The following is a 21,392-nucleotide window of genomic DNA, read 5'->3' as shown; positions in this document are numbered from 1 at the left end:
ATTTTCAGGACATTGGTCTCCAGTCTGCTTTACATTGACAATGTTCTAAGAAAACAGCTCTCTCTTTCCTGAGCACTGGTATCAGTGCACCGTGAATCCAAACTCTGCCTTCATTATTAGAGCTATGCGTTTCATTTTCTAATCGCTGTGACCATGTGGCAATTGCTTTGTGGGTCAGTTAATAATCCAGAGATTATAACCTTTGAGGCTTTGTATTTGACTTTGGACCTTATTCGTTCCTCCTTCCTGCCCCCCACTCTCACTTTTATTGTAAATTTATTATTGCATGGGATGCGTTTCTAAGTGGACCATGAGAACCGGATCTAACCTTCCCACCTTAGTCCAGTCTTAGCATAAATCCTTGAACTGGAGAAACTCAGCAGGCCTGGCAGCATCTGTGGACAAAAAGCAGAGTTAATGCTTCGAGTCCAGTGACACCTTTTCAGAACAGAGTTTTTCCAGCATTTTCTGCTTCAGTTTCAAATTTCCGACATCCCCAATTCTTGGTTTTATTTTAGTCCTTAACCACAACTCTTGGCAGGTAACAGTCTTCAGAGGTCGCCTCCGTAGAAGAATATCTCTCCCCCTGACCATACTATCCATTTATTATCACATCCCCTTTCGCTCCTTAAGACTCTGTTCTATTGCCTCAACTGTTCTCTTTAAACTTACGAGTCTCCCTTCACTCAAACGCCTAGCTATATGATTTGCAGGACACTGGGCTCCAGTCTGGTTTACCTTGACAATGTTCTAAGAAAACAGCTCTCTCTTTCCTGAGCACTTAAGAAAGGAGCGAGAGAGAAAGCAGGAAATTATAGACCAGTTAGTCTGACCTCAGTAGTGGGAAAGATGCTGGAGTCAATTATAAAGGATGAAATTACGACACATCTGGATAGCAGTAATAGGATAGGTCAGAGTCAGCATGGATTTTTGAAGGGGAAATCATGCTTGACTAATCTTCTGGAATTTTTTGAGGATGTAACTCTGAAGATGGACAAGGGAATCCAGTGGATGTAGTGTACCTGGACTTTCAGAAAGCCTTTGATAAAGTCCCACATAGGAGGTTAGTGAGCAAAATTAGGGCACATGACCACAGCTTTTTACAATATATATTAATGATATAGAAGATGGTATTAATAGTAACATTAGCAAATTTGCTGATGATACAATGCTGGGTGGCAGGGTAAAATGTGAGGAGGATGTTAGGAGATTACAGGGAGACCTGGACAGGTTAGGTGAGTGGTCAGATGCATGGCAGATGCAGTTTAATGTGGATAAATGTGTGGTTATCCACTTTGGTGGCAAGAATAGGAAAGCAGATTATACCTAAATGGAGTCAAGTTAGGTAAAGGGGCAGTACAAAGAGATCTGGGTGTTCTTGTACACCAGTCAATGAAGGTAAGCATGCAGGTACAGGTAGTGAAGAAAGCTAATAGCATGTTGGCCTTCATAACAAGAGGGATTAAGTACAGAAGCAAAGAGGTTCTTCTGCAGCTGTACAGGGCCCTGGTGAGACCAAACCTGGAATATTGTTCTGGTCTCCAAATTTGAGGAAAGACATTCTGGCTATTGAGGGAGTGCAGCGTAGGTTCATGAGGTAAATTCCTGGAATGGCGGGACTATCTTATGTTGAAAGATTGGAGCGACTGGGCTGGTATACCTTTGAGTTTAGAAGACTGAGAGGGGATCTGATTGAGACGTATAGATTATTAAAGGATTGCACACTCTGGAGGCATGAAACATGTTTCCGCTGATGGGTGAGTCCCGAACCAGAGGACACAGCTTAAAAATAAGGGGTAGGCCATTTAGGACAGAGATGAGGAGAAACTTCTTCACCCAGAGAGCGGTGGGTGTGTGGAATGCTCTGCCCCAGAAGGCAGTGGAGGCACAGTCTCTGGATTCGTTTAAGAAAGAGTTGGATAGAGCTCTCAAGGATAGTGGAATCAAGGGTTATGGAGATAAGGCAGGAACAGGATACTGATTGAGGATGATCAGCCATGATCATAATGAATGGTGGTGCAGGCTCGAAGGGCAGAATGGCCTAATCCTGCACCAATTGTCTATTGTCCCTCAACTTGAATGGCTTTCTGCGCCATGATACAATGGTGGTTTGCTCACCCACGTAGCAGTCTGTCTTCTCAAATATACAGGTAGCAAGTTGGTCAAATGTGGAGGCTCCTTGCGCAGCTCATGATGGATTTACCCAACCTGCAGTCACAGCCTCCTGCACTAAATTCCTAACTTAGCACTTAGTTCACAAAGGATTCTTCCCAGATCATTGCACATCCTCACTAAAAAAAAATTCATTTATGACATTTTTCAAATCTCAAATTGCTGTACAATCAGTTAAGTTTTTTTTAAAATCAAATGTAATTACTGTCATAATGTAAAAAATGAGACAACCAATTTACACACAGTAAACTCCCACAAACAACAAACCAACAATGACCAGGTAATTGATTTTTTTGTGATGTTGATTCAGGGAGAAATATTGACAAGGATATTGGGAATAACTCTTAATTGTCTCCAAGACGCCTTTCTCATCCACATGGGCAGGCAGACTGGGGACTAAATTTGAGTCTCAGCCACATCCAGCAATCCCTCTGTACTTCACTGGGGTAAACAACTGATACATTTGGGTTATCCTTCAGCACTTTTTCTATTCTTTACAAAGCAATACAACTATGAAGTAAACTCCCATATCAACACATATCATATGTTGGCCTACACAGTGTTAAAATATTCTTCTCATAGATGACACGAGTGTAGCATGCCATGTTGACTGTGGTGCACCTCCTTACCTGGATGAGATTGTTGGCGAACCTGACAAAACAAGGATTCAAACACTGTTCTTCCAGGATACTGTTATCGCCAGACAAGGAATAATCAATCCCAGTCAACAGCTGAGTCACTGTCGAAACCCACTCTTCCTTAGAGGATGTGGATGATACGTTATTCATCTGTTGAATGGCTTCATTTAGTGCAACTTCAGAACACTCCAAACACTGCCTGTAATCTTTTAGTTTGAGCAGGGAGTCCTGACAAAAAGAGAGAGAGAGAGTTTAATGAAACTGATCAAACTTGGACTCAGTTATTTGTGGACAAGAAACGGATTTTTTTTTCCATCCTGATCTTATCACCCAGTTAGGATGAATGCAAATAGTAAATACACATTAAAGAAGGAGAACTCAAATAAAAGTTCATAGTGAACTGCTTGAATGAACAACATCAATATAGCTCTACAGTGCAGTGTTAATTCCACGTATCAATTTGTTTCTATAATTATTGTTGTATAGCAACAGCTCTAAAAGTTACATCCAGAATACTGGAGAAGTATTGCCACCATGGTGTCAGCATGGAACTCAGTGAAAACTATGCTGATCCGCATAAACACAGTTTACAGCCCAGGAACAAGCCCTTCGGCCCTCCAAGCCTGAGCCAATCCAAATCCACTGTCTAAACCTATCGCCCAATTTCTAAGCATCTGTATCCCTCTGCTCCCCATTCTCCTTTTTTCTAATGAAAACAATCCTAATCTACTCAATTGCTCTTCATAGCTTGCACCTTCCATACCAGGCAACATCCTCATAAACCTTCTCTGAACCCTCTCCAAAGCATCCACATCCTTTTGGTAATGTGGCGACCAGAACTGTTCTAAATGCAGCCGAACCAAAATCTCATACAATTTTAACACGACCTGCCAGCTCTTATACTCAATACCCCGTCTGATGAAGGCAAGCATACCAAATGCCTTCTTGACCACTCTATCTACTTGTGCAGCCACCTTCAGGGTACAATGGACCTGAACTCCCAGATCGCTCTGCTCATCAACTTTTCCCAAGGCTCTCCAGTTTACAGTATAGTTCGCTTCCCAAAATGCATCACCTCACATTTTCCTGGATTGAACTCCATCTGCCACTTCTCCGCCCAATTCTCCAGTCTATCTATATTCTCCTGTATTCTTTGACAGTCCCCTATGCTTTCTGCTACTCTATCAATCTTCATGTCTTCTGCAAACTTACTGATCAGATCAACAGTGCCCTCTTCCAGATCATTTATGTATATTACAAACAATAGTGGCCCCAGCACTGATCCACAGTGGAACACCACTGGTCACCTTTCTCCAATTCGAAAAACCCCCTTCAACTACTACTCTCTGTCTCCTATTGCTCAACCAATTCTTTATCCACCCAGCTAGAACACCCTGCACACCATGTGACTTCGCATAAAACCATGTTGCCTATCACTGTTAAGCCCATTCTTTTCTAAATATAAACAGATCCTATCCTTCAATACCTTCGCCAGCAACTTTCCCAAAACAGACGCCAGGCTCACTGGTCTGCAGTTCTTGTACAGGGGGAACAACATGAGCAACCTTCCAGTCCTCTGGCACCTCACCTGTGTTTAAGGATGCTACAAAGATATCTGTCAGGGCCCCAGCTATTTCCTCTCTCACCTCCCACAGCAATCTGGGCTAGATCCCATCCAGTCCTGTGGATTTGTCGACCTTAATATCCTTTAGCCTACCCAATACATCTTCCTGCCCTATGTCAACATGATCCAGAGTAAACAAACTTCTATCTCTAATCTCAACATTCATCATGTCCCTCTCCTCAGTGATCACTGATGCAAAGTAATCATTGAGAATCTCACCCATTTTCTCAGGTTCGACACACAACCTTCCTTCCTTATTCTTTAGTGGACCAACCCTTTCTCTGGTTACCCTCTTGCTTCTTATATAAGAGTACAAGGCCTTTGGATTCTCCTTAATTCTGCTCGCTAAAGTTATTGCATGACCCCTTTTAGCAGCTTGATTCCTCGTTTAAGATTGGTCCTACTCTCCCGATATTCCTCCAAGACCCATTCTGTTCAGAGCTGATGTAAGCTTCCCTTTTCCCGCACAATTTCTCCTGACATCCACAGTTCACAAATCTTGCCTTTCCTATCCCTTGTTTTGAAAGGAACATGCCTATCCTGCACTATCTTCAACCTATCTTTGAATGCCTCTCATATCAAATGTGGATTTTCCTTCAAATAGCTGTGTCCAATCCACATTTCCCAGCTCCTGCCTAATTTTGATATAATTGGCCTTGGCCCAGTTTAGCACTCGTTGCCTAGGACCATTCTCATCTTTGTCTATGAGTATTCTAATGCTTACAGAATTGTGGTCACTATTCCCAAACAAATCCCCCACTGCAACTTCTATCACCTGGCCTGATGCATTCCCCAACACTAGGTCCAATATGACCCCTTCCCTTGTCAGAATATTGACATACTGCTCTAGAAAACTTGCCTGGACGTTCCTTACAAATTCTACCCCAACCAGACCTCTAATACTAAGTGTATCCCAGTCAATGTTGGGAAAATTAAAATCTCCCATTACCTCTACATCTTTCCATAATCTGTTTACCTATTTGTTCTTCTACCTCATGCTCACTGTTGGGAGGCCTGTAATACAGCTCCAACAATACAACTGCACCCTTATTTCTCAGATCCGTCCATAACACCTCACTGCTCAAGCCCTCCATAGTGTCCTTCTTTAGCACAGCCGTGGTATCATCCCTGACCAGCAATGCAACTCCTCCCCCCATTTTACTTCCGTCCCTGTCCTGTCTGAAGCATCTATATTCTGGAACATTTAGTTGCCAATCACGTCCTTCCTTCAACCAAGTCTCTGATCACAATAACGACATATTCCCAGGCGCCAATCCAAGTCCTAAGTACATCTGCCTTACCCACTATACTCCTTGCATTAAAGTATATGCACGTCAGGCTACCAGTTCTTTTGCATTCATCTGCTCTTTGCCTACTCTTCCCCTTGGTAATGCTAACTTTGTGATCCTTACAGTCTCCCATTTCCATCTCTCTGTCTTCTCTTCTGGTTCCCAGCCCCCTGCCATATTAGTTTAAAACCTCCCCAACAGCAGTAGCAAAAACTCCTCCAAAGACATTAGTTCCACTCTGGTTCAGGTGTAGTAATAGTTTGTAATAGTCCCATCTTTCCCAGAATCGGTCCCAATGTTCCACAGATCTGAACCCCTCCCTCAAGCCACGTGCTCATCCTGCTACTCTTTCATTTCTACCCTGGCGAGCACGTAGCACTGGCAAGTGAACAACTTGTTCCATTCTATAATTCAAAATTTATCCAAGACTTCACTAACAGGACTCTGCTGCACTTGAACCAAGTCCCAGATAGGAGCAGACCAAAACCAGTCAATTTCTCCAGACAGGCCAGTTCCCAAGTGCACAAAAAATCTACCTTTGTCCACAGCTAAACTGGTACAGATCCACACAGTATATTGGGTAGCAAAAAAAAAAAAGAGGCTGGATACAGATTCATAAGGTAGGCTTTACAGTAATCATGGCTTGGACAGAAATGCTCAGCAATGACCTACTTACTGACTATCTGACATAAATACATTCAAAATGTAACTGGTGAAACACTAGGATTACCTGCAACAGGAGAAGCTGAGCAGGTCGTTCAGGGATGGAAGCAACAAACTCCAGGGGCTTTGTTCTGCCAATCGCACCAAGGGTCAATGTGGGTCGCAGCAGCTTCACAACTTGGTCATATTCGCCCATTTCATACAAGCGCTGAACCTCCTCGAGTGACTGGCACCTCTCCAGTGATTTGAGCTTCTTATCAATCTGGTATCAAAGAAAAAAAACATAATACCATGAAACATGAGAAACTGAAGGAAGACCAGTTGAAGGAGATAGACGGTTCAAACTAAAAACACCCTGAAAACATTGCAACGAGAAAACTGAACAGTACATTTTAGCAACTACAAAATCTTAGTAGGTTAAATACTTCGATGGAAAAATTTTCCATTTAGTGTTGTTGAAGATTATGGAAGCAGATTTTAAAAGTTCTGCAGCCATCTCCTGAGATATATGGTACACAAAAAGAACTAATATGTTAAGACAGTTATGAAATGTGGATGTAAAATCATAATTTGCAAAAAAGCACAACCCAATCTGAACCAAGACCTTGAAATTCTGTCTTTCCTCTTTGCAGATACTGAATACTTACACTATTTTCTGATTATATATTTCAGATTTCCACCATCCATAATAATTTGCTTTTATAGAATCGTAGAGACGTACAGCACGGAAACAGGCCCTTGGTCCAACTCATTCGTGCCGACCAGAGGTCATAACCTAATCCAGCTCAATTTGCCAGCACTTGGCAAATATCTCTCTAAACCCTTCCTATTCATATACCCATCCAGATGCCTCTAAAATGTTGTAATTGTACCAGCCTCCTCCACCACTTTCTCTAGCAGCTCATTTCATAAATGCACCACCCTCTCAGTGGAAAAATTGCCCCTTAGGTCCCTTTTATATCTTTCCCCTCTCGTTCTGGACACCCCCATTCCAGGCAAAAGACCTTGTCTATTCACCCTATCCATGCTCCTCGTGATGTTGTAAACCTCTAAGGTCACCCCAAAGCCTCCAACACTCCAGGGAAAACAGCCCCAGTCAATTCAACCTCTCCCTATAGCTCAAATCCTCCAACCCTGGCAACATCCTTGTAAACCTTTTCTGAACCCTTTCAAGTTTCACAACATCCTTCCGATAGAAGGGAGACTAGAATTGCACACAATATTCCAAACGTGGCCTAACTAATGTCTGGTATTACTGCCCAACTTCTACACTCAATGCACTGACCAATAAAGGAACGTATACCAAACGCCTTTTTGATTCAGTTAGGTTCCTAAGTTGGGATTGTTAAATGTGCTCTGTACAGATAATGAACAGATATAGGACTGTGCCACAGTGCATGGTGAGAGTCAAAAGGTGGTAGGGCAGAGATCTGTTTTGGACAGTTAAATCGGCATCTGGATGGGCACATGAATAGGTAGGGTTTAGAGGGATGTGGGCCAAATGCTGTTAAATGGGACTGGATTAATTTACAATATCTGATTGTCATGGACAAGTTGGACCGAAGGGTCTTCTTCCATACACTACAACTCTATGACTCTATAATAACTGCTCAGACAAATGAATTCTGGGAGTTGAATTTGGACAGGTGAAAAAACTCATGCTGGGAAATTCCAAGGAGACACTCATACTCAGAATTAAATGAAGTCGCTAAGGTGTAATCTCCAAATGCTTTGCTTCAGCATTTGGTCTTCCCAAGAATCTGCATGATTATTTACAAGGGAAGATGATATACAAGATTATAATGAATGAACTGTAGATTTATGCTTGGTTGGATTGAGTTGGTTTTCTGTTTTTCTTTGCAAATCCATTCAGAAATTTTAAAAACCTGTTTGTATTAACAGTTTTCAACAAACCAGTAGCAGTTTCACTTACATGTCCAACTGAGCAAGATCTGGGAATGGCTGGGCAAACAGGGTAGTAGCAGAAATCAACCCAGGCTGAACAGATATCTCAATGAATGGTGATAATGCTTATAGTCTGGCAGAGGTTGGAAGGAAGATCTATTGTCTTGGCAAGGCGACGTATTAGATAGCACAGGTACATTGAAGTAGTGAGATATATTATCACTTCATCAAGTGGGAAGGAAAGCAAGAAATGTTTTCTGCTTTTATTACTTAATATGTTTCACTTAAGAAATCAAATGTCTGTACCTCCTCCAATGATATGGCAGAATCCACATGTAGATTTGGCAGTCTGATAGTAAAACCATCACTATTCCTGCTGCCCACTTTAATTCCTAACGAACTGCAAAACAAACTAGTGCAGATGTCATAGCTCTCCAGAGCTTGCTCCATATCTCCCTGTGAAAAAGAAAATTGAAACATAACAGTAGTTGGGGAGAAAAGGTGCAAGAGTGCATTGCAAATTTATCCTATCATATTCATGACCATATTCAAACTAATCATTCATTTCCCGTAATAACGATTGCAAATTTAACTCAGTTCTGAGGAGGCACAATTTCATAGCACATGCCTCCTCAATTTAAAATTGTTCATAGCAATTAGACACACTCAGATATATCGTAGGAAGTGCGACAATGCTCCTCCTTGAACAAGGTTATGCTGTCCTTGGCTTTTTCTTTCCCCCAGAGAGGTTGTAAAAGGCACAGACTCCGAAAAGTCTGGGGTTGAAGGGTTTTGTGGCCAATTTGATTAGAGCTAACAGATACTGCCTCAGGCAGAAGGTTTTCGAATTTAAAAAAAACTTCTGCAATCAAAGGGGAGTGGCCAGTTCTCATATCTCAGTTTTCCTCTGGTTTGGTTTGGTTTTTAACAGTAGTGTGGAAAAAGCTGCTGGACCCAAAGAGGCAGGTCCAGGCTGATACTCTTTCTCTGACTTCTCTCCTCTAAGACCGTGTGTTTGATTTTACCTTTTGTGCCAGGGGGTGTTTATGGGAATTATTCCAAGTAATTGGAACAGCATCATTAAGTTAGTTTAATTTGTTGGATTTTCAGATAGGTTAAGTTATTCACTATTCTGTTCTCTTTTGCTTGTGTTTCATTCGATAAACTTGTGTTTGTTTAAAACTGCGTAGTTTGACCAACTGCATCCCTCCTGGGATAAGACCATAAGACATAGGAGTGGAAGCAAGGCCATTCGGCCCATCGAGTGCACTCCACCATTTAATCATGATTGATGGGTGTTTCTATTCCACTTACCCACACTCTCCCCATAGCCCTTAATTCTTTGCAAGATCAAGAATTTATCAATCTCTGCTTTGAAGATACCCAACGTCCTGGCCTCCACTATGCTCCATGGCGATGCATTCCACATGCCCACCACTTTCTGGCTGAAGAAACATCTCCGCATTTCCGTTCTAAATTGATCCCTTATAATTTTAAGGCTGTGCCCACGGGTCCCAGGCTCCCCATCCAACAGAAACAACCTCCAAACATCCACCCTTTCTAAGCCATGCATTATCTTGTAAGTTTCTATTAGATCTCCCCTCAACCTTCTAAACTCTAATGAATACAATCTCAGGATCCTCAGCCGTGTTGCACCTGCCTATACATGTTACACCTGCTTAAAACAAATAGCAAAAGTTTGGGTCTGGGCTACCTTCTTGAAATGTTTTGAGGCGGTCTGGCCTGGTCCACAACAGACTGAGGGCTTATCCAGGGTTTGTTCTGTAGTTTCAAATTGCGATTAGACTCAGAGGCAGCGAGTGGTAGGTGTTACAGTCTTTCGTTGAGTTCAGTTGGTTTAAACAGTGCTTGGGATAGCAACGGCTCTTTCAGTCACCAGGAGTTTTCTGGGTGTGGAAGAATTGATCTTGGATGTTTTGCAAAAGGTGATGAATGCCAAGTTGCTGGAATTAGCAGACAAACTGGGGTTGAAGCTATCTCTCCTTTCTTCACGCAAGGAGGCAATTACAGCAATAGTTCAGCAACTAAATTTGCTGGAAAAGCTATCAGAAGCTTTAGAGATGGCTAAAATTCAATTGAAAATGAAGCAGCTTGAGTTAGACACAAAAGACAAGGAATTGCAATTAAAAGCAGAAGAGAGAGAAAAAGAGAGAGAGTCTGAACTTCAAAAATTGGCACTAGACAGGAAAGTCAGTTTAAAAGGATGGAAATGAAGGCCAAAGTTAACCTTAACGAAGAAGCATTGCCTAAATTTGATGAGAAGGATGTGGAAGTCTTGATCACCTCATTTGAAAATGTGGCTAAACAAACGTGGTGGCCAGTGACCATGTGGGTTTTGTTGATCCAAACAAAACTTGTAGGTAGAGCTAGTGAGGTATTCACATCACTATCAGAGGAGGTATCTCGGGTGTATGAGGAGATGAAGAAAGCCATCTTAAGTGCATATGAGCATGTGCCAGAAGCCTCCAGACAACCTTGCAGGAATCTACAAAGGGACCCTGGTCAACCCTACAATGAGTTTGAAATGATCAATAATTTTGATAGGAGGAGAAGGGCATTAAAAATAGAGCAAACCTATGACTCTCAGAGATACGGTTATTTTGGAGCAGTTCAAAAATTCACTTCCTGAAATAGTGAAAATTTATGTGGAAGAGTAGAGAGTTAAAACGGCAAGATTCGCAGCTGAAATGGCTGATGATTATGAGTTTGCCCATAAAGCAAAGTTTGGCTTCCAAAATCCATTTCAATCTGTGAGGGATAGAAATTGGGGAAAAGAGAAATACTCGTGTCGAACGGGAAATGTAGATCTTGGTGAAGATAAGACTAACTTACCTCTTGGTAAAAAGGAAACCCTTGAAGGGGAAAGACAAGTTAAAAAGCTCCGGTGTTTTCACTGCAATAAAGTAGGCCACATGAAATCAGTGTTGGTGGGTTAGGAAAAGTACTGGGCAGCCAAGTGTCAGAAAATTAGCCGGTGAATTTTGTTGGAGTGGTAACAGAAAGTACAGTGGAGGCTAGAAAGCTGTACCAGAATGTACAAGCTGGTCAGGAGGTTGGTTAAGGAGGAAGTGCCAGATCTTATTAAGCCATATATCTGCAAAGATAAAGTTTACTCACATAGTCCAGGAGTAGCAGGTAAAGAGGTTACAACATTAAGAGACACAGGATCCTCTCAATCTATGATGCTTAAAGATGAGGAGATATGTATCTCCGAAGGACTTTTGCCAGAAAAGGTACTAGTAACGGGAATTCATGGCGAGACAAAAAGCACTCAATTATGTAAAGTGAGGTTAGAGTGCCTAGTGAAGAGTAGGGAAGTCATGATAGGAGTACAGGACAAACTCTCAGCTCCAGGAATATAATTTGTCCTTGCTAACGATATCACTGATTCACCAATAGGAGTGTTGCCTACTGTGGTTGAAAAGCCAGTGGAAATTCTGGCAATTGCATAATTGCAGAACACATATTCTGGAATTTTTCCTGACTATATGGTAACGAGGGTCACAAAGTCATTGGTTGAAACAGGAGAGATCAAAGAGTACAGACAAAAAAGCTGAAGTGGAATTAGCAGATGGTTGACACAGAACAGGAGCAGAGAGATGACAAAGCAGACATCTTTGGCACAGAAAATTTAACTGAGTTACAGCAGAAAGATGAGATTTTAAAGCAAAAGGCATAACCCTCTAAAGTTGGCATACGTTCAAAACAGATTTAATGCATACTCCAAGAGGACATAATCGAAGTGAGTTAGTGACTGGAGCTCACCCATAGTAATGGTTGCAAAACCAGATGGTACTCAACACTTGTGTGGACAATCACAGTGTCAGTGCAGTTACAAAGACTGATGCATGTCTGATTCCACATTTGGAAGACAGTATTGAGAAGGTGGGACAAATGGACTTGCTCAGAGTATACTGGCAGGTATCACCGAATGGACTGTGTCAGCTTAAAGTCATGCCATTGGGCATGAAAAAAGTGCCAGTCACATTTTAGAGGCTAACCTATTAAGATCATTATTGGACTACCTAACTGTGTCATATATATATCAATGACTTGGTGATTTTTCGTCACACATAGATGGAACATTTGCAGTATTTATCAGGCTTGTTCCATCAACTTGGGAAGACAGGCTTGGTAAATTTGCCACAGCCCAAGTCACGTTCCTGGGCCATGTTATTGGACACAGACAAATAGCCCCAAGGGATGCAAAAACAAAGGTAATTGGGGAGTTTCCCATACCATCGGCAAAAGGAACAGTATTATGATTCCTGGGATTGAGTGGATTTTATTGAAAATTTGTACCAAATTTTAGCAGTCTGACCTGATCCACCCACTGAATTGCTAAAGAACAGCAAGTTTCAGTGGACAGCATAATGCCGAAGGCATTTGAAAGCCTGAAAACTAACAATTTAGGATTAAGGGGCTTTAAAATGAAGCTTTCTTTGGATATTGATTGTTTTTTTTAAAAAAAGGGGGAAGTGTGACAATGTTGCTCCTTTAACAAGGTTATGTTGTCCTTGGCTTTTTTCTCAGCGAGGTCATAGAAGACACAGTCTTAGCCACACTTAATTATGCAAAGCCATTTAAGGTGGCTATCAATGCAAATGATGTGGGCGTCGGTGCTGTGCTCGTACAAGAAGGTGACAAGAAGATAGAAAGACCTATTGGGTATGTCTCCAGGAAACTGCACGTCATCAGCAGAAATATTCAATGGTTGAAAAGGAGATTTTGAGCTTTGTGTAGGCATTACAACATTTCAATGTTTATGTTACCAGAAACGTATCTGAGACAATCATATACAGAGGAACTTTGATTATCCGAAGGGCACGGGCAGGGAGTATTTCTTATAGTTAATCGAGTTTCGGATAATCAAATGCCGGATAAAATAGTTTAGCCGAGCATCGGGACCTTGCAATCTTGCCAGATAATCCGATATTCAGATAATCGAGGTTCCTCTGTACACAAATCATAGCCCATTGAAGTTTGTGGAGAAATTTAAGGACAAAAATGCCAGACTGTTTAGATGGTGCTTGTTGTTACAGCCATTCAGTTTGAAAATTATGCAAGTGGCAGGACAAGAAAATGAGATCGTCAACATATTATCAAGACTTGAGTGAGAAACAGAGGAATTCGGTGACAGAAGTAAAACAGACTGAAACAAAATGTTGTGGTGCATGTTTGCATGATTATTGTCAATATAATATACATGGGTGTTATAATGTACTAACAATTTAGGATTAAGGAGTTTAAAAAATGAGGCCATCTTTGGATATTGATGTTTTTTTTTTAAAAAGGGGGGAGGTGCGACAATGCTGACACTTTACAAGGTTATGCTGTCCTTGGCTTTTCTTTTCCCAGAGAGTTCATAAGAGACACAGACTCCGAAAAGTCTGATAACAGGTACTGCCTCAGGCAGATGGCTTTCAAATTAAAAAAAACTAGTACAATGAAAGGGGAGTGGCCAGTTCTCATAGCTCAGTTTACCTCTGGTTTGGTTTGGTTTTTAACAGTAGTATGGAAAAAGCTGCTGGACCCAAGGAAGCAGGACCAGGCTGGTATTCTCTCTCTGACTTCTCTCCTCTAAAACCCTGTGTTTGATTTTACTTTTTGTGCCAATGGGGGGTTAATGGGGATTGCTGCAAGTATTTGGAACAGCATCATTAAATTGGTATAATTTGTTGGATTTTCAGATAGGTTACGTTATTCGGTATTCTGTTCTCTTTCGCTTGCATTTCATTCGGTAATCTTGTAGGCAAATTGTGTTTATTTAAAACTGCGTGGTTCGATTAATTGCGTCCCTCCTGGAATATCTGTGTTACACCAGCATAAAACTACTTGCCAATGTAGGGTCTGGGCTACTTTCTCAAAATGTTTGGAGGTGTCTGGTTTGGTCCATAACATAAGTTTTATGCTACTACTGGTCTGTACAATATCTGTGCCGGGTGATCACAATTATAACTCTGATAGCAAGAAATCAGAAAAGTACTGCATTTCCCAGTATGGCTACCAATTCAGGCTACCAGGCCCATAAATTTGTGTTGGAAGGCAAAAGGCATTTTGCATTGCAAAATTTCTCCTTTGCACCACAACTTGCAACCTTGCATGACTTGATAGGGCAGCATACCACAGGATTAGCAATTACCCATCATCTTGATATTTTAGACATATTCTGGCTAACCACAAGGTGTTGATAAATACCAAGTTAGAACTTGGCATTCAAGCTAAAGCTTGATCAGATTGATCCCACAGCAGCATAAACAAAGAAATGAGCATTACAATCGTTAACATTCAACACAAAATTTTATAGTCAAAGAGCATATTGTGCTTTGTCATCTCAATCTGCAAGCAGAAATTCAAACAGGGAACTGAAAACTCTAACATTATTGTTAAGAATTCATAATTTGAGATTAAATTAGTGATCATTTAGAACACAGATTAATCAAGGACAGCCAGCATGGATTTCTGCCTCAGATAGGAAACAGTAGACAATATTTGGCAAATTATTTAAATATTAGGAATTGGTACTCTCATTCATACAACATCAGCACAAATACAAACCTGCAATGCCATAAATCTGGCTTTCAACCAGTAAACTTGAACCACAAAAACCAGCCAGTCATTCTCAAACAGATCCCTCTGTGAGGAAGTGAAGGCCAATTGAATCAGATCTCCTAAATAATGGCTGCCTGGAAAATCAGGCCCTAACTGTGCAGCAGTGTTGCTGGAAGAACACTTTCGAGGGGAAACTGCAAGAAAGAAACCAAACAGATTAAATGCAAACAGGAGGTGGGTTCCCTCGACGTATGTAAATAAGAAGTTGTTTTCCCAAGTACCACCAAAAGAATGCCTTCCGAATCAAACTTCCTTATCAAAATTAAATATAACACACAGGATTTTACAACTTGGACAATCTCCCCCCATAGGTTACACTCAACAAGAACACTGCAATCAGACAATGAATTTTTTGATGTCAGTAAAAATAGTTTAATTAGAAAAGGGATAAAAATATTAATTTAAATTAATAGTTTAATAGTTAAAATTCTGCACTAGATTTTTTGTGACCATTACATCAGTTGAGGAGGGGCTTCCAATTAAAATAAATGAAAGTCAGCACGTTAAAGACAGAAGCTAAATCACCCCAGTAAAACGCTGGAATCAATGGATAAGTAGACATAGAATGGAATACACAACCTAGTTATATCTCAAAGCTCCCGTCTCCATTACATCATTTAAAATATTGTGCGGAGAAATCAGAGTTACAAACCTGCAATGCCATAAATCTGGCTTTCAACCAGTAAACTTGAACCACAAAAACCAGCCAGTCATTCTCAAACAGATCCCTCTGTGAGGAAGTGAAGGCCAATTGAATCAGATCTCCTAAATAATGGCTGCCTGGAAAATCAGGCCCTAACTGTGCAGCAGTGTTGCTGGAAGAACACTTTCGAGGGGAAACTGCAAGAAAGAAACCAAACAGATTAAATGCAAACAGGAGGTGGGTTCCCTCGACGTATGTAAATAAGAAGTTGTTTTCCCAAGTACCACCAAAAGAATGCCTTCCGAATCAAACTTCCTTATCAAAATTAAATATAACACACAGGATTTTACAACTTGGACAATCTCCCCCCATAGGTTACACTCAACAAGAACACTGCAATCAGACAATGAATTTTTTGATGTCAGTAAAAATAGTTTAATTAGAAAAGGGATAAAAATATTAATTTAAATTAATAGTTTTATAGTTAAAATTCTGCACTAGATTTTTTGTGACCATTACATCAGTTGAGGAGGGGCTTCCAATTAAAATAAATGAAAGTCAGCACGTTAAAGACAGAAGCTAAATCACCCCAGTACAACGCTGGAATCAATGGATAAGTAGACATAGAATGGAATACACAACCTAGTTAGAACCATTTTAATGTTATGGGGCACAAGTCAGATTGGAGTGAGTCAATAAGGTGACACAGAGATTCATAACAAACGTGACAAACTAGGAACAGGATGGTTTGCTAAATGCCTAATACACATAATACAGTGATTGGAGACAAGGGACATTTCTCAAACAGACAAGTGTTGTCCCATAGGGATCAGTCCTGAATTCGTTGCTGTTCATCACATACCTGCAGTTTCTGAGTCCACATCATTATGTACGATAGCAAAATTTGAAGATGATACAAAATTAGGGGGATAAAACTGATAATTTAAAGGACTAAAAGATGATCATGAAAATGACCTACAGTGTTTCAAACCGAATTTGATATAGCAAAGTATATTAGGAGGAATAAGACTACTTATTCTTAGAAGATAAGAAAGTAAATGCTGCAGAAGAGAAAAATGAATTTAAGAGTAGAGATATGTAAATCATTAAATATGTTAATGTAAATTGATATAGAAGTGTTATTCAATTCTAGAAAATTAGAATGAAAAACGCAGGGAGATAATTTTATAGGGCTTCCCAAACTGTGGGTCGAGAATCCAAGAGGGGTCATGAGATAGGATTCTGAGATCACAAGCTCCCAGGCAACAGAGCTCCAATTACGTGTTAACAGTCACAAGGTCTCTTTAAATCCTCACGTTTTGTGATAGGTGCAGCCTAATTGGCCAATCTTTTACAACTGATTCCTGCTCCAAATCAGCCAAGAAAAAGGTAGATTTTTTTTAAATCTTGAAGTTTAAACATCTCTGGCCTCATGGCTTTGCACTGCAATTGCAAATTTGAAATAAACCGATGTACCATCAATTGCAAATTGGAGCAGACAGTTTTGCTCTTCAAATATCCTGTGCGGGTAGAAGGGTTTCCTAACTTTGCGTCATTAAGATGTGAGTTTAATTTCTGGACTGGCTGCCCTGGTTCTAGACTCCCTAACTTATGGGAATAATGTTGCTCCTGGCGTGTACCCATGAACATCTTGACAAGATCCCTTCACATTCTATTTAATATACACAATCTTTCTGCTAAACATCTTTTAATTCCTTTAAAATATTGCCTTAATTTTTCATGTTCAATTCTGAAAAAAGGTTCAGACCAGAGAGTTCAAAAACAAAGTACTTTCAGTTTATACATACAGATTGACCCGCTTCTTTTTAAAATGGTGCACTGTTTTATTACAGATTGGTAACATTGGCAGCCATTTTCTTAAAAAATGCAATGGAATGATCCTTAAAGTTATTACCATTTTAATGTTCAAAGGGACTAACACTGAATTACGTAAGGGGAGATTCAAATCTGTTGACACCCCTTAAAAAGGATGCAGCCAGCCAGTTTCCAAGATATGCTGCAGTAGTACACGTGATATCTTTCTTCAGAATTCTTCTTTTTGTTTGGGGATAAGGACGGAGAAAGCATAAGAAACCTGCAGCTTCTCAGTTAAAGAGAACACAGCAAAGCGGACATCTACGCTAATTAGAAAGTTCCCTTGATAGTGCCAAAAAACCTGTTGCCTTGAACTCCTTCTGAAGATGCAGCATCATTGTAGCACCTGGCATGTATTTTGAATATCCCAAGGATTCACCCCTAAAGTGCAGTCACAAATGTAGACAATCGTGACAACCAATTTTCATACAGCAATATCCCACAAACTTTAACCTTCACTTGGTCAGTCATCAGTTCTGGCTAAATGACTGTTTTGCGATGCAGAAGGCAAAGTCATGATAATTGGTCAAGTTTTCACTTAAGTGCTGAAGAGGTTCACATCTGTTAAAAAGGTGATCATTTTGGACAGTAGTTTTATTAATTGCAATGAATAGAAGCACCAGGATAATTTGAAGTGGCATTAAAACAAATAAAATTCAATAGTTAACTATAAACAACTAATTCTTTGTCTTCAAAAAGAAAATTGCACATTTGAAGTAAGTGCTTCTTACCTGTGGTACTTTTGGACTTTGTCAGAAGCCACTGATCAAGCTGTAGTTCCATACACACTAAGCACATCACCATCATGTCCTGAAAACAAGAGAACATTCAGAAATACAGGGAGTATTAATATTCTATAATATTCAAACTGAGCACTGACTAAGAATGATAGTTAAAATAGATTAGGTTCCCTACAGTATGGAAACAGGCAATTACGCTTAACAAGTCCACGACGACCCTCTGAACAGCAACCCACCCAGACCCATTCCCCTACCCTATATTTACCCCTGACTAATGCACCTAACACTATGGGGAATTTAGCTTGGCCAATTCACCTGACCTGCACATCTTTGAATTGTGGGAGGAAATCGGAGCACCCGAAGGAAACCCATGCAGATACGTGGAGATTGTGCAAACTTCACGCAGTCAGTCGCCTGAGGTGAGAATCGAACCTCTGAGCCACCATGATGCCCCATAGTTATTTTTGCAACTGTTTAAATAAAAAGGCAATTTCAATTGTGCATTCAATGTGATTGAAGGTAACTACCCTTAGAAATATGTTTCATCACACAAAGTACTTTTCCAAATGTTATTATTCAAACTACTCCTTTTCAGCAGGTGTCATAAATCTAGAGCTTAGGATCTTAGTTGATACCAAATAGAGATATTCCTACATAAAGGTTTTAAGGTGGTTATTGAATTGCAAGATAATCAAGGACAAATCAAGGACAAGGGTGGCACAGTGGTTAGCACTGCTGCCTCACAGCGCCAGGGACCTGGGTTTGATTCCCGCCTCGGGTGACTGTCTGTGTGGAGTTTGCACATTCTCCCAGTGTCTGCGTGGGTTTCCTTCAGGTACTCCAGTTTCCTCCTACAATCCAAAGATGTGCAGGTCAGGTAAATTGGCCATGCTAAAAATTGTCCATAGTGTTCAGGGTAAATGTAGGGGTATAGGTCTGGGTGGGTTACTCTTCGGAGGGTCGGTGGGACTTAGAGTCATAGAGATGTATAGCATGGAAACAGACCCTTGGGTCCAACCTGTCCATGCCGACCAGATATCCCAACCCAATCTAGTCCCACCTGTAAGCACCCGGCCCTTATCCCTCCAAACCCTTCCTATTCATATATCCATCCAAATGCCTCTTAAATGTTGCAATTGTACCAGCCTCCACCACATCCTCTGGCAGCTCATTCCATATACGTACCACCCTCTGCGTGAAAATGTTGCCCCTTAGGTCTCTTTTATATCTTTCCCCTCTCACCCTAAACCTATGCCCTCTAGTTCTGGACTCCCCGATCCATGCCCCTCATAATTTTGTAAACCTCTATAAGGTCACCCCTCAGCCTCTGATGCTCCAGGGAAAACAGCCCCAGCCTGTTCAGCCTCTCCCTGTAGCTCAAATCCTCTAACCCTGGCAACATCCTTGTAAATCTTTTCTGAACCCGTTCAAGTTTCACAACATGTTTCCATTTTACTTGTGTCTGTTTGTCCTAGATTCCCCAGCCGGGAACTTTGTAGTATCTACTCCATCAAGTCTATTTCAGAATCTTGTATGTTTCAACACAATCATTTTTTATTCTTATAAACTGCAGAGAATATTGACACAATTGTACTCATCCACTCGTCATTGACAACCTCAACCCACAAACTGATTTACTGCTATATCACTTCCAAGATAAACCTAAAACTGTTAAACCAAGTATGGTCTCACTACAGCCCCATACAATTGCTGCAAGATTTCCTTTTACATATACTCCATTACACTTGAAACAAAAGCCAACATACCATTTGCAACTGGGACAACTTCACACTTACAAAAAACATTAAACAATTTGTGCAGGTTGCTTGTCCCTTCAAGATCTGTCCTTACCAATTAAAATGTTAAATTATAAAGTTATAAAATTCTTTCATTTTCTTTGCAGCAATTCAGTACATAAATCAAAAGAAAAACGCTGATCTCCACAATTGTTTTTAAAATTGTATTTGTATTAACGTTCCTGTATACAATCAATGGAATCTAATATTGGTCAGATCGTTAAGCTGCATCTGCAATATATTTTGTGTATTACATAATAGTATGTGTAGCAGATGAAGGAATGGAGAAGAGAATTAATTGAGGAGCGACAAAGAATCGGGGTGCTGCTACGTAGACTCATTTCTATTTTCTAGAACTGTTAAAATTCATATGATGTACGTTCAGTCACCATGTTGTTAAGGAGGGAGTTCAAGTATTTTGACTTTGTGACACTGAAGAAACAGCAGTATATTTCCAAGTCAGCGTGGGAGATTCTTGGAGAGGAACTTGCAAGTGGTGGTGTTTTTATATAACTGTTGCCCTTTTCTATATACATGGTTGGGTTCATGAGCTTGGAAGGGAACCTTTGCAAATGTCTGCACTGCACTTTGTAGAAGATTCACACTCCTGCTGCTGAGAGTCAGTGGTGAAGTGAGTGAGTCTTAGTGGATGACAATCACCCAGGCAAGTGAAAGTATTCCATCATAATCCCAACTTGTGTCTTGTTAGATGGTGGACAGGTTTTCGGAAAATGGGGGGTAAGTTTACTGTTGCAGGATTCCTAGCCTCTGACATGCTCTAGTAGCCATTGTATTAATCTGGCTAGACCAGCTCATATCTGGTCAATGGCAACACCCAAAATACTGATTGTGGAGATGTTGGGCCGAAGGGCCTGTTTCTATACTGTAGGCAATCTAATCTAATCTAATCACTTAGTTGTGGTTGCCATCAAGATCTCATAAACTACTGACATTCAATGTCCAAGCTGATTACTGAAGAATGAGCGAGGTCCACGTTGGGACTAACAACATAGGCAAAGCTAGGGTGGAGGACCTGTTTGGGGATTATCAAGCGCTAGGAAGGAAATTGAAGTACAGGTCCTCAAGGGTCATAATCTCCAGATTACTGCCCGAGCCACGTGCCAATTGGCATAGGGATAAGAAAATTAGGGAAGTAAACATGTGGCTGAGGGATTGGTGTGGGAAAGAGGGATTCCATTTCATGGGGCATTGGCATCAGTTTTGGAACCGGGGGGGTCTGTACCGTTGGGACGGTCTCCACCTGAACCGATCAGGTACCCATGTTCTAGCGAAGAGGATAAATAGGGTGGTCAGTAGGACTTTAAACTTCTGAGTTGGGGGGAAGGGAAAGTGAAAGCGACAAGGAATATGGAGTTAAATGGAAAGATAAGCGGCAGGATAGCATATGTGCAGG

The 21,392-nt window shown here is 40.8% G+C and overlaps 1 protein-coding gene across 4 annotated transcripts in view; it reads right to left on the bottom strand.

The window, feature by feature from the left end:
• Positions 1-21,392, bottom strand: part of cabin1 (calcineurin binding protein 1) — a 487,520-nt gene that overhangs the window by 422,921 nt on the left and 43,207 nt on the right. For 3 of the 4 annotated variants that reach the window (XM_043716137.1, XM_043716140.1, XM_043716138.1), the window contains exons 12-17: positions 18,174-18,252; positions 16,430-16,438; positions 15,577-15,764; positions 8,598-8,747; positions 6,454-6,648; positions 2,802-3,038 (exon numbers count right to left, since the gene is read on the bottom strand). In XM_043716137.1, the coding sequence (XP_043572072.1) occupies positions 2,802-3,038; positions 6,454-6,648; positions 8,598-8,747; positions 15,577-15,764; positions 16,430-16,438; positions 18,174-18,252 (858 nt within the window). The remainder of the gene's footprint in view (positions 1-2,801; positions 3,039-6,453; positions 6,649-8,597; positions 8,748-15,576; positions 15,765-16,429; positions 16,439-18,173; positions 18,253-21,392) is intronic. The other variant, XM_043716139.1, reaches the window with a different exon arrangement.

This window comes from Chiloscyllium plagiosum, chromosome 25 (genome assembly GCF_004010195.1).
Source record: "Chiloscyllium plagiosum isolate BGI_BamShark_2017 chromosome 25, ASM401019v2, whole genome shotgun sequence".
NCBI classification, from domain to species: domain Eukaryota; kingdom Metazoa; phylum Chordata; class Chondrichthyes; order Orectolobiformes; family Hemiscylliidae; genus Chiloscyllium; species Chiloscyllium plagiosum.
Note: the sequence above shows the minus strand (reverse complement) of the source record. Positions and strands in the feature narration are given on the sequence as shown.